General features: G+C 45.5%; 1 protein-coding gene across 1 annotated transcript in view; it reads right to left on the bottom strand.

Annotated features, from left to right (window-relative positions):
* PPP6C (protein phosphatase 6 catalytic subunit) overlaps window positions 1–14,287 on the bottom strand; it is a 174,407-nt gene that overhangs the window by 80,807 nt on the left and 79,313 nt on the right. The window contains exon 3 of the mRNA XM_069609433.1: window positions 1,425–1,490. Within this exon, the coding sequence (XP_069465534.1) occupies window positions 1,425–1,490 (66 nt within the window). The remainder of the gene's footprint in view (window positions 1–1,424; window positions 1,491–14,287) is intronic.

The raw sequence follows: 14,287 nt of genomic DNA, 5'->3' as shown, positions 1-14,287 counted from the left end.
ATAGAGTCACCTATGCCCACCAAAAGTGACTACCTCACCAACCAGCTGAGTCAAAGGCACAAGTGCTTCCTCAGTTTCTTTTAAAGAACCAGCACACCCAACTGTGACTTGGACATGGTTCCATTAGCAGAAACCGGATTTGATGCTAAACAATCTAGACAAGAATAGATTGTGCAGAAATTAAACACGAATGAACAACAGATACAAGAGTTTGGAAAGCAGCATGCATCGGAGGGCTCAACTAAAGAACCACAAACTGAGTAAATGTAAAGCATGCAAGGCATTATTCAAGCACAGATCGGTGCCAATAGGTCCCACCATTTTCGTTTGTTTCAGTTCAAAGGTGACGCAAATGTCATGTCAAACGGCTGGGCTTTTTCACCAAAATCCTACTGAGATTATGAATTTGGAGTTTCTAAAAACATGAACAGATTCAAGGCAAACGGTGAAAACTTTTATCAACACCAATTTTTTTTGATAAGTGGAATTGCATGTGTCTCGGAAATAAAACAGAATTTAAGCACAAGTAGGAAACCGTCAAGTAAGATATATATATATATATATATATATACATACATACATACATATACACACGTTGAGAAACGTGTCAATTTAGCATAACTTAAAATTGGATATACAGCCTCTTCCCAGGTCCAGTGGATAGGTAATGGTGAAACATGTTTTGTAGATCATAGAATCAGACCTCATTAAAGTTTCCTTCTCTCGTTATTTAGCAATTTATCAATTGGATTATTTTTGATGTGCTGATAGGCTGGGTTTTTCATCATTTGGCAATTTAAACGCTGAAGTGTATTTGAAAGTAAAAAAAAAAACGACCACCAAATCCAGGTGACCAAAAAAATACATTTTGGGACTGTACCTGTGGTCCCCATAAGATGGGAAAGAAATGCTATTTGCACCACAACTTTTTAAGCAGCTGCATTAAAATCAGATCCCAAGATGAACAAAGACAAGCGTAGTCTGCCAGTCTGATTTAGCATTAATGAATGGTACAAATGCTAATCCGTTGGTTGCATTGGCAACAAACTGTTAATTCGCAACCCAAGTTGACACATGGGCAAACCGTCGGTAAACTGGCAAATAAGCATGTCCCAATATGCCCTATGAAAGGGAAAACATTTAGGAACACTTGCATGGGTTTTCACACAAAATAAAGGTACTGCATCTTAGTACATTAACCCACAGAAACGTGTAAAATCCCACAACTGACGGGTAGATGTTTAAAAAAAAAGAAGGAAAAGAATCGCTGCCATACAGAGAAGTCACTGCAATAACCAACAGAGGTACTAGAGCAAATACATAGTTTTCACATTGATGATTAGTGTGTCACCATGACAGTCTCTAAATGGATGCAACCATCCTGTAGCATACATAAATTACAAATAAAAGGGGAATACACATACCATAAATATGTAGTTTGTGTCTGGAACTGGGCCTCCAGTTCGGAACAACTCACACAGGTCATAAAACTGGAAACAAACAAAAATAAATGTAAACGAGCGAACTCTGAAGGACACTATCAAGTTCACATTAGACACCATATTTAGTCACATCCCAGTGTGCAGTTAAAACTGCAAAGCTCTACACTTCGTTACCTTCCTTTTTTGAAAGGGGAGGGCACGCCCTAAACATTGACCAACACCTCCATCTAAAACTAACATGATAGGTAAAGGTTCGAATTTGCAGCAGCCACCAAAAAGAAGGCAGTTATTTAAGCACCAACCCGACCAGTAGAGGCTTGCCGATAGGAGCACCGGTGCTGCCCCATCCATTCGTTTGGTGCAGGTCTCTGGGTAAAGGGACGTTAACTCAGTTTGCATTATGGAGCCTGCCTTTTTAGTAAAGAATCAAAAAAGTACTCTAGATCATTTGCAAATACAATGGCTTGCCTCCCTAATGACCTCCACAGCTCTGTGCATGGTCTAGGGACACCATACGTTCATGCATTGAACCATGCACAGCTTGTGGAAGACATTCAGGAGACTCAAGACTTAAGCTGAAAATACAGCTTATTAATGACAAAAGAGTCTTCACCCTCCGCCCACCTCATGCCTCAGGCTAGGGTCAAAATGCATCACAAGTACAGGTATACAAAACATGTACAGACTCATTGCATTCAAGTTATTCATAGATATTCGCTACAATACCTTCTCTTAAAAATTAATTCTTGCAATCGCTTATTTTATTCTTATCGTTTTCTTTTTTGTAATCGTCATGTATAGACAGTGTACACAAAAACGACAATCATTAAAACATTAATGAAAAATACCATAAACTATATTTGAGCAATATCATATTAACCTAACACCATATTGTAATCACACATTCCGACTCATCCATATCAATTGCATACATACCCATTCAAAGACCAATCATACCTGTGCAAAACACGCACTAACAAGGACTAAAACCGAAAGGTCCAACAATTAGACCTGTGATGCAGCGTAATATTTGTAGTCTATCAATGTCTTGCATATATTGTCAAATTTATTCTAATATACTCAATTGCCACAGTTATTTTTGTAACCAAAAAACAATCGAGATCCTAAAAAAATAAAAAATAAAATGGAACAGTTGTGATGTCTAATCGTGTTTCGGGCACAGCATTAGGTGTACTTTCTCTACCCATGCCCTCGTCAGGACAAACAAGTATCTTCATTTGGATCACAATAGTATGGGTTGAATCTATTTGGCCAATGGTAGGTCTGTCTTGTATGGATCTTCCACAGTCCATAACGAAACAGCTTTCTAGGCAGTGCTCATTTTATGGGGCATCCATCAATTAGACGGAGGGTAGATGCTTCATTTGTCAAATCGCACGTGTTGTGCTATGGCTGGTACCAAGTCGCTATTGTATTGGGTTGCTCCACAGTTCCCTCTTTTAGTTGTATACTGGTGATTCCCAGAAATATAAGCATCAAATTTCCCCAGGTCAATTTTGGTCCCGGAACATGTATAGCATGAACTGCTGACCGGCGCAGCTCGATCCAAACTTTGGCTATTGGTTCGAAAAACGATTCATCCGTAGTCTCGTGCCGCATTACTGTACACAAACTGGAGAATAGTTCTACCGAAAGAAAGCGTCTTCACCCTCCACCCTCCACCCCTCCACACCTGCCTCAGGCTAGGGTCAAAATGCAGACTGCACCAAGCCAGATTCTTGGGCACACAGGAATGGAGGTGAGATGCATGGGGGTTTGGGGTAGGTGGGCATAGGGGGACTGACGCACAGCAAACTGCCATAGAACTACTGGAACTACCATAAAAATGAGGAAGCAGTCACTGCTGTGTCCAATCCAAGGTAACGCAAATGTTTAAAAATACAATATTTTGTTAGTGTGTATGTGGGAGTGTTCAAAAAAGGTTGGGGGACTGAGAGCAGGTGTAGCAACTGAGTGCGTTAGCAGCTTGGAATGAGTGTGCAAGAGGTTAAACATGGTGCACACAAGGGCTCTCAATGGTAAATAGTGGCTGCATTTACTTTATAAAGCCTTAATGTACAGACGGCTCATGTTTTCCTACAGTGGCAAATACTGACCATAACCAAGTGTTACAGTGGATGGGGGTTAGTGGGGATGAGCTGGAGAAGTGCAAGAGAGCAGTTACGTGTTGGCGGCCTCAGCCCTGAATTCCATTGGATGGGCTTGAGGTGTTATACTGTCGGAAGACGTGTGCTGTTGTGCAGATCTAGGTGTGCTTTGTTTTGTTGTTGCTGTGTGGTGAATTTTGCTGCGTTGTAAGTTTGTGGTTGCGTTTGGTTAGAATTTGAGAGGTGTATGGAGAGGGTGAAGTGGTTAGTGGGTTGGTTAGTTGGCATTCCTGTCTGGAGGTGAGACGCTAAATTTCCGTATTTCTAATCAGGTGGGGTGTGTGGGCGTCTCTGTGTCTATGTCCAGCTCAGGGCTGTACGACACTCTCGGTCCATTTCTAATATGGCATCCGTTCATATGCACAACCTTGCCCAAGTTGGGCAACCGGCTGCATACTTGGCCCCCATTTGTATGCGGGGCGGGCAGGCGCTTGTGCGTCCCTTACTGTCTAGACCAGAAAGCAATCCTAGTCTAGTAGGAGGGCGGCATCAGTTAAGTCCAGGTGTACTCCTTCGATGTGTTGAGGCCTGCTCAGCCTTTATGATCTTATTCGGTTGCTCATTCACGTTACTGCTCCTAGCCCCTTGGTATGTTGCAATGCTAACGCTTGCACTTATGTCCAGAGGCGGCATCTGCCTACATTCATAACTGTCTGGTCCATGGTCGTGTCAATATCCACAGCTTGATTGGTGTGGCAAGTGCTAATGTTCACCCAACTTTATACAGGTATGATCTATAGTAGCATTTATCGAGCGGGTGTCGCCTCTCTTGCTGTAGTAAGTTCCTTTATCCGGTTCTTGAAGTGGTCATCGTACTAGGTTTGTCATCCTTTTCATTGCGTTTCCCGTTTGGTGGTTTTGGTTTTCAGTTTGCCTCTGATGTTGAAGAGCCAGGTTTTTATTAATTTTTTTAATTGTAAGTTGTCTTTGGTGTTTCTTATTTCTTTTGGGATGTTGTTACAGGTTTTTGCGGCTAAGTGGGAGAAGGAGGAGCATCCTCCCCCCCTCCCAAGTTTTTTCTTGAGTTATTGTTTTTCTTCAAGATGAATTTCGTTGCTTGATCTGAGGAGTCTCATTGGCTTGTAGATTGTTTGTTTCTTTTGCAGGAATTCGGCTCCTTTTCCACCGATTGCCCTGTGTGTTATGCACATTGTTTTGAAGGTGATGCGATGTTTGATTGGGCACCAGTGCAGTGTTTTTAGGGCTGTGTGGTCTCTTCTGGATAGTTTGGGGAGGAGTCTGGCTGCTGCATTTAGTATCTGTTGTAGTTTCTTCAGGAGGTATTCTGTTATCCAGAGTTCGAGGCCGTTTGCATAGTCAATTCTTGACATGATTAGGGAAACGATTGTGAGTGTTTTGTGGGTGAAAGAGAGGAAAGGTAGGATTCTTCTTGCCGTGTGAAGGAGGAAGAAGCATTTCTTGATTATTGCATTTGTGGTTCTAAGGTTAGGGTGTTGTCCATCAGGACTCCCAGATTTTTTACTACCCTAGAATGAATTGGTGCGGTTCCCATTTCCGTTGGCCATGGAATATAGGTGTTCTCTTGATTTTTGGATATAATCATGATTTCTGCCTTTCCTGGGTTGATTTTCAAGGTGTTGCCATTCATCCAGTTAAAGACTTCTTTTAGAAACTCGATTAGGGTGGAGTGGTCGGCTTGATGGTCTTCGATTTTGTAGATGTGTCATCTGCATAGTTGTAGCATGCAATGTATTTCTTGAAGATTCTGATTAGTGCACTTTGGTAAATGTTGAAGTACAGTGGTGATAGTGAGGACCCTTGTGCTACTCCACAGGAGTTGACTTGAGGTGTGGATTTGAAGGGCTTTAACCAAACGGTTTCTGTTCCATCTGCTAGCAAAGATTTAGTCCAGAGTAGTGCTGTGTCTGTTATGCCTATGTCTTCTAGTCTTTTGGTTAGGGTGTCATGGCTAACTGTATCAAAGACTGCAGATAGGTCGAGCAAAATCAGGGCTGAGTTTGTGTCAGAGTCCACGTTTGTAGGTCCTCCAAGATGGACAATAGTGCCGTTTCTGTTCCTCTTGCGGGTCTGAAGCGGACTTGTGTTTGGTCCAACAGGTGGTATTTTTCTATGTTTTCTTGGGTTCATTTGTAAACTTAGGTTTCCAGGAGTTTAGCTAGGTAGGAAATGTTTGAGATCGGCCTGTAGTTGGAGGTCTTCTACGTCGCCACGTGTTTAAAAGTGGTTTGATATATGGTGCTTTGAATGTTTTTGGTACGGTTCCTGTTGCTAGTGAGATTTAGGATGTTTCTGTAATATTCTGATGGTGTTCCTTGTGCGAGGATTGATTTGTAGATGTCAGGTGGGCATGGATGAACCTGATTTCTTGCTGTGTTCCACCAGCAAGACGAAAGCCTCTGCCGATATTTCGGGAAAGTTTTGAAGTTTGGGCTGTGTTTCTGTGTTAGGTTCGGTTTGTTTGATGTTGTGGTTGGTTGGTCTGTTTTATACGATTTGTCGGATGTCGTTGATTTTGTTCTTGAAGTGGTCTGGCAGGTTGTAGTTTCTCAGAGGGGTTTGGGGAGTTGTTGCAGCCTGGTGGGTTTCTTACTTTGATGATGTTGAACATTTCATTTTGTGAGTGTCGCATTGGTGATTCTGTCGTCATGCCTTCTCTTCGCCTTTTGTATTTCCTTCTTGTAAGCTCGGTTTCTGGAACCATTTTTTCTTCTCTGGGTTGTATTCTTTCCTCCATTCCAGCTCCATTTTCTGGTTGTCCTTTTTCATGGTGCTTAGTAGGGGTGTGAACCATTTTGCCATTGCTCTTTTTTTTGATGGGGTGAATGGTTTTTCCCGGGGCGATCTTTTCGATTGAATCAGCGATCCATTTGGGTAGCGGCTCCGCTTTCCCGTCTAGGTCAGCCAGCTCTAGTTCTGTAATTGAGGGTTTGGTCGTCTCCAGTTGATCGAACAGGTTGCTTGTTTTGACGGTTTTCCAGTTTCTTTTCGTGGTGGTTGTGAGTTTGGGGGCCTGGATGGAGAGTGGAGTTGGTAGTCTGATAATGAAAGGGATGAGATGGTCACTCCACAGTATTTGTATTGGTGGTGCCATGGTGATGAGTTTTTCCTGGGCGAAGATTGCATCGAGGGTGCGTCCTGACGAATGTGTTGCTCCTTTGACCAGCTGTCGTAGTTTCATGGTTGCCAGTTGTTCGGTCAGTGAGTTTTGGGAGTTGGCGTGACTTGCTTCAAACCAGATGTTGAAATCCTCCAGGATAATTAGATGTTCATGCTTGATGGCTATGGTGGTGATGGCTTCTATGAAGTTATCGAAGAAGGTTGCATCATATGAATGTGATGTCGGTTTTTGGGTTCGCCGATCGGTGTATGACCATGGTTTCGCAGTTGATGTTCAGAGGGTCGTCAGTTTTTATTTTTAGGTGTTCTTTGTATGCTATTGCGAGACCTCCTTTTTAGGTTTCCTGTTTATTTGAAGACATTTGAAGTTGGCTGGAAAGCAGCTTTGGAGTGTGCTTTTGTAGTTGGCATCCAGCCATGTTTCCGTGATGAATAGCTTGTCAATGCCGGTGTCATTAAGGAGGTCAAAGATTTTTGTTTTGACATGGATCTTGCGTTTAATAGATTGCAGTGGAGTTTAGAGGTGTGGTTTGATTTTTATTGTTGGGGTCGTCTTCTGATCGGCGTTGGTGTTTCCTTTAAGGTTGATCTTGTTTTTTGAGGTGTTGGTATAGGTGCGTGTGTGTCTTCGAAGAGTTCTTGTAGGCTCAGTCTTAGGTTTTTGTTTTCCTCAGGTTCTTCTTCCAAAAATTGTGCGTGTCGAGTGGAAGTTAATCTTGATTTGGAGATGTAGGGTCCTACTGTGTCGATTAGGTTTGTTATTTCTAGCGCTGTCTGGTCTTCTGCGCTGTTGTGTTTGGTTGTCTGTTGATTCTTGCATTGGGTTGGTTTGCTATGGTGACTCGTTGTTTGCGAGGTATGGAGTTAAGTAGAGGGATTGCTCTCTTCTCTCAGCGTCGGTGTGAGTGTTGTTCCTGTGATTTGGAGTGTTTTCTGCAGTTGCATGTCTTTGTTGCTGTTCCGGTGTGTGTTCTTTCTTCCACTCGGTACAGGTCATTTGCGTGGCATTTTGGGTCGAGGGCTGTTTTGGTCTTTGTTTGTTTTGCTTTGGTCTGGCGGTCTTGTGGTGTATTACTGGGTGAGGGGAATTTGGGTACTGTCTGTTGGTGGTCAGCAGCTGGTATTGCCTGCTTGTTTTAGGCTGCGTTTTGGGTATGGAAGGGGACGTTCGTTAGTATTGTATCGTTGGGTTAATATTGGCTGCCCTTAATGTGTCTCCCTGGAAGAGGTTCACTGCGGTGGGCTGACTAGGTGGTGTTGGGGGTAGCTAGTTGCTATACAAGTGTACTAATGATGTCCATGCTAACAGGAAGATTTTTAGAGCCTTGCGCAGTGGGGAAAAGGCACCACTCGCAGTCGGTGGAAGGATTACAATTCTAAACACGGCTAGGTCCGCGAGCCCTGCACAATGGGGGAAAGGCCTGTGCCTAACAGGTGCAAGATTACAATTCTGAACACAGCTAGATTTAAGACTCCTGTATAGTGGGAGAGAGGCCCCTGCCCGACTGTTCAAATGGGTGCTATACTAGACATCTCTGTGCTTAATAGTGTGAAGTTAGGAAGGCTGAAGAGGGGTTATTACTAAGGTGTTTTAGGATAGATGTGATAAGTGGTCTATGCTTCCAGGTTAGAGTTATTGCTCCGTTCCCCAACCCAGGCCACTCTTACCTTACTTACAGGTCCTTGGTCGTTGCTGGTTGACGGCTGGCCACTGGCTTCCCCTGCGGACACCTGCTGACACTTCCTGTCATACCACAACATCCAGAACACTTTGCGCCAAAGAACGGTGCAGGCAACCCAAAGGCAAGCGGGGGGGGGGGGCAGCATACATTGCGATATTTTGTCAGCAGAGAACAAACTCAAATTGACATTCCGTTTAACAGACTGCCATTGCAAGACACCGGTAGGTCAGCGTTAAGAGGAAGGGGTGTTTTATGCTTTCCCCATCTCTGTGCCCCGGCCCATTGGGGGGTGGGGGGGTTTTACGAACAAGCAAGTGATTGGCCGTGGGGAGCTAGCATAGTTTGTGGACAAATGGAAGGAGAAGGATAAAGGGGCATGTAAAGAATGAGCCAGTGTGGGTTGTTCGATTGAGGTCAAGGTGGACCGAGAGAATGCAGAGGAAGGATGGAGCTTGGGCGCGCGCGTGGTGTGTGGGTGGTGTGTGTAGAGCAGGTGAGGATACCAAGCGACAGTGTAGAAGACTTAGCAAGGCTGAGTTAGAAAGGTGATCTAGATAGTGAAAGGAGGTTCATTGAAGGAGAGCGATTGTCGGAGAAGGAGGGTGTAATGTGGAGTGGAGAGTAATAGAGAAGAGAAAAATGTAGAGAATAATGGGCAAGGAGAATAGTGGACAGTGGAACAGAGGATAGAAGTAAGGAGAGAAGAGTAGACCATGGGTGGTTGAAAGGCACCACTTCCTAATGTTTCCGTGCAGGACCCCAGGTTACGTTTATCTAGAAGACACTGGGGAGAGGGCTTATGGTCAATTTGGCCACACTATATGCACCGAATGATGGGCAGGTCAGGTTTGTGAGGAAGCCGCTTACTTCGTTAGAGCAGTGGGGCTGGGGCGATCCATGCTACTGGGAGGGGATTTTAATATGATCGCAGATCCCAAGGTAGACTGGTGGTTAATGAAGGGTGATCCACATAAGAAAACTAGGAGGGATAATCGGGAATTTGCAAGTGTACTAAAAGGCACACCTCTGGGCGGATGTCTGGCGAGCTAAGTTTATGCAGGCAGGAGGATACTCGTCTCACTGTCACATGGTACGTACACTAGGATAGACCTTTTGCTCGTCCCAAGAACAAGGTTACACTGCTCCAACGCTTATGGTGGAGATCATCACTTGGTCAGACCACAAGATGGTCACAGCAATGCGGCAAGTAGGTGCCGAAAAATCTGCCAGAGGTGGTGATGCAACAACATCCTCCCTAAGGACTCAATTTCCCCTTTCCAAGCCGACTGCGCTGGAGAGGAGCATGTTAGAGGTTGAAATCACGGGGGAGGCAAGTGTTCCAGGCCATACAACTTTTAAAAGCGGGGCAAGCTCTGGGGGAAGATGGCTACACTGCAGATTTCTAGAAGCAATCAGGACATATTGGCTGGACAAAGTGTATAATGAAATTTGCAGTTATAACCAGGTCAGGAAAGGACCACACGCAATGCTCAACATACAGGCCCTTCTCGCTGCTTAAAGTAGATGCTAAGCTGTTTGGCAGGGTGCTAGCGACTAGATTGAAACTTCTGCCGAGGCTGGTCCATTTCCGAGAATTCAGGAACAGACAGGGGGGCCGAAACCCTACACCTACTGGCCTCGTCCAGGGTGTGGAAATAAGGCTGCCCTGGTGTGGTCCCTGGATGACAAAAAGGCCTTTGACAGGGCGAGTTTGCCTTTCATGAAGGGTATTCTCTTAGCGATCGGCATGGAGCAGAGATGGATAGGGAGGATCGCAGCTCTTGACTCAGCACCCAAGGCTAAAATAGTGGTGAATGAAGTCTCGTCGAGGGGATTCACACTGAGAAGGGGCACAAGGCTGGGTTGCTCCTCCTCCTCCGTATGCATTGGCCATGGAATCCTGGGAGGCATAGGTGAGGTGGAACCCTGGGATCAGAGGGGTCCAGCTATGTAGTCAGAGTATAAACAGTCACTTCGCGGACGCCACCCTGCTTTACATAACTAACCAATGGACACTTTCCCACACTTGCTTCTATGACCATCTCAATTCGGTGAGCGATCAGGTTTTAAAATACACTGAGAAGTCAGCGGCGTTTCCAGGTGGTAGCTTGGGACCGAAAGATAGAGAATATGTAGAGAAGCTCACATTTCAGTTGAAGCCAAAGGGGTTTAGGTACTTAAGGCTTTGGATTCCACAAGAGCTCAATGTGCTATTTGATGTGAATTTCCCCCAGCTATGGGAAGAGATACAGCTTGATCTGCAAAGATGGGAAAGGCTCCAACTTTTTCATATGCTACTAGTGGTGGTTCCCCAAGGATTTCAGAAAACAGTCAAAAGGGCCCTGTTGAAGTTTCGCTAGACAGGGGCCAAGTCTAGGATAGCATATAGGACTCTACACGGCCAGGAGTTGAGGGGGCAGTGGGCTTCCTGGACCTTAAATTATAAGCGGCAGAACCATTATGGTGGACTGCCTTGACCCAGCGTCCATCAAACAATGGGTGGGCATGGACAATGTAGTGCTCGGAGTGGTTTCGGGTTAACGAAAGAGATTCCCAGGAGAGTTGTGCGGCACCCTATTCTGGAGGTGTTCTGGTCAATATGGAGAGAAGAGAGCAGTACCCGATGGCTGACGACTTGGCCCTCGCCCCTCAGTTGTATATGGGATCCGCCGCTGAGGAACCTGATGCAGAACCACTCCAATTCCAGCTGTAGTACGAGGCAGGCATTAGCACAGCGGGATATATGTGGGAAGAAGTAGGTTCATATCTCTAGAGAGTTTGGAGGATTGCAAGCAGATAGGCCGGATGGCATTCCAGATCTTGGAATTCCAATACCTGCAACTTAAGGGGGTGCTTATGGACCTGAAATGGTCCACATTCGAAATTATGTAGATCCAGAACTCATGAACAAAGGGCCCAATGGCAAAGTTATCCAAGGGGCTGCCGATGGCAGAACCTATAGATCAGATTATTACCAAGGAGAAGTGGGTGAAGGATCTCGATATGGAGATAACCGATGAGCAGTGGGCAAAGATGTGCAGGAGGGTCTCTCATTCAACAGTTTCTCTGCAATAACGAATGCAAGCTCTGAAGTCGTTACACAGGTGGCAATACCCACCGGCTAAGCTAGTTAAGGTGAATGCGGAGGTTGACCCTCCACGTTTGAAAAAGTCAGCAGGTAAATGTGGACTACTGCCATATGTGGTGGAGCTGTGCACATGTCCACAAATATTGGAGCTAGCTGCTCTCATGGATTAAGGGAGTAGACTGGATTAACAGGAAAAACTTGCTCCCGTTATGATATATTATAGGTTACCAAGCGGTTTCTAAGCACGGACCCGAGGAGCAAACCTGTGTTGCTCCGGGACGTCTTGCTTCCAAGATGAGCACGTTGCCCCTGAGCCATCCTCCCCGTTGGTACTTTTTGGGATAAGGGGGGACGGGAGGGTACGGGCCACATGGTGAGAATCCTCCTGGGGGCTGCCAGGAGCTGCCTTGCACAGTTATAGAAAAGACAGAGCCCCCAGAGAGAAAGAATGAGTCCAAAAGGTGCGGGCCATCTATGATCAGGAATTTTTGACACATCCTGGATGAGTCGAGAGAGTATAGAAGGAGAATGGATTCCATTCTTTGACAAGAACGGAAGGACCTCTCGGGCAGGAGAGGCCACATTATGACATTGGGTTTACTATGAATATCTGTGTATAGGGGCAATGCAAGAGACGTCTGTGAGGTGGGTGGGGGCGTATGGTTTAAAAGAAAAGCATGATTGACGCATGGAAAGATTGTGAATTTAAATTTGTTGTTCTTGTTAACATGCAGTGAGGTTTGCTGGATGCATCTGTAATAAAGGAAAATGGAAAACTGATGTTGTTCTTACAATGGCAAAATACCAGCATGTATAGTGTATGTAGCCATCATGGAATTTAGACCATGCGGTCATATGGAGGGTAAAAGCATGGACAATTTAACGTCCATTGGATGTTTCATTTTTCATGTTTTACCATACAGAACAAACTGACTTTTTACCCAATATTTCAAAAGGTTTACTGAACAATGCACCATTGTAAACACATTACTTAAAAAATAAATATATATATATGTCTTGGGACATACCCGACAAAATATCATTTGTCAAATAGTGGTCCCTCACTACACTCGGTGTCATGATTACTGCCCCTCATGTCCCCAGCCTTCCAAGATGTCAGGCTGGAGCCAGGCCACAATCACCTACATGGCCCTCAAGGGCCTCTCCATCCCTCCAAAGACCCACTTGGAGTCAGACTTGGTGCTTGTGGCACCAGACTCACTCACTCCCATAGAATAACATTGGGGACTGGACTTGTAGTGCATTGATGGGGACAAGATGGATGCCCCCACATATTTCCAGAACTGCATGTGCGGTCTAGCCTTTTGGGTGAGGTTCAGCCCAGAGACACCTGGGATACCCAGAGACTATTTAAGTCACACCCAGGCTGAGAAACGTGCATTGCGTTTTCTGCACCTGCAGCGTAACACTCACCGTGTTCGGATCGGTCTCCAGTAGGCCTGCATCTTTCTTCTGCGCTCAGCTCCTGCAAGAACAAGAACACCGTTAGGAACAGCCTTACCTTGCGCCGCTTCTGCCCATCATTCATCGCTCCTTCTGTTCTGCGGGCATCTTCGGCGGTGTCATTCCCATCCCGGCACGCCACTTCCTAAGGAAAAGGGAAAAGAACAGAAAAAAGGCATTAGTAAGCATTCTGCAAATCTTTGCTTATTTTTAAATACTGTACAAGCTTCAAACACTTACCTGAATCCCAGCCGCTCTGGGGGAACTCTGTCTCCGGAACTTCTCATCCATCTGTAAGAGGGAAAAGACACTCCAGGTTAGCGTGGAAACATCTAGAGGCACTGCATACCGCGCTTACCCACCACATTTGTTCTTCATAACCGGCATCCACGCTGAAAACTTTGCGGCACCTAAAAGACACAGAAAAAGAACTCAGTTCAATACAAATACAAAAGGGGTGCATCGCGCTCTCACTCCCCTTCAGCGCTACTCATCTCAGCAGCACGCCGCCATCCCCGGACGCCGGCCATCATCTAAGGAAGGAAAGGAACGAAGTTGGGGAACTGTTCAAAAGACTCATTATACTTACCTGTCGGACTCTTTCCAGTGAAGTAACTTGGCAGTAACGAGCCCGCATCAATCAACGCGCCCCTGCGCTGAAAGCAGGATGGAGAGCACACTATCCAAGAAAACAAGGTGAGATGTGGATCAAAGGGAAGGGTTGGACCCCGGGGAAGACCAGGTTCAAGCACACAGAGACAATAGGGAGTTAAACTCTACCAATCCTGTGTTTCAGGCCCAGTCTCCAGTCGAATAGCCTCCAGGGAAGGGTTCGAGGTCGTAAGAGGTCTGAACAGGCTGAGTGACGTCCCCATGGATACCAGGCGAGCGTTACACTCGATTGCGCTCTTTCAAGGGAAATATTTACAACCCTCCAGTCCCAAAAAACAGTAGTCGCCAAATCAAATGATGTATTCAGTGGGTAGACCTATTCCCACCCCGCTTTGATGTACACCCCAGCTGCAAGTTGAGCGAGGAGCCGGCATTATGTCATTCTGTATGATGAACACCTCACTATTAAACTGGAGGCATAATGTGAAGGAGGCTTGAAAGGCACTCCATAATGTTTTGAGAAGCAAACAAATGTTTACCAGGCCCTGGCAAGAAACAGAGGCAGGTACCTAGACAGTCACCCCGGGTGTGCAGGCATAGGGGTCCCCCAGGCTTGAGAAGGGAGCGGTGCAATAACGAAAGGGCTTACGCCTGTCCCCAAGATCTAGGACCTGGGATGTTAACCATCGGTCTGTGTTCAGGTAGGAGTTTCAACAAGTAAATGGGGGCATA

This window comes from Ambystoma mexicanum, chromosome 8, assembly GCF_040938575.1.
Source record: "Ambystoma mexicanum isolate Mex_15411 chromosome 8, UKY_AmexF1_1, whole genome shotgun sequence".
NCBI lineage: Eukaryota > Metazoa > Chordata > Amphibia > Caudata > Ambystomatidae > Ambystoma > Ambystoma mexicanum.
The sequence above is the reverse complement of the archived record's forward strand: the minus strand, read 5'-3'. Positions and strand labels throughout refer to the sequence as shown.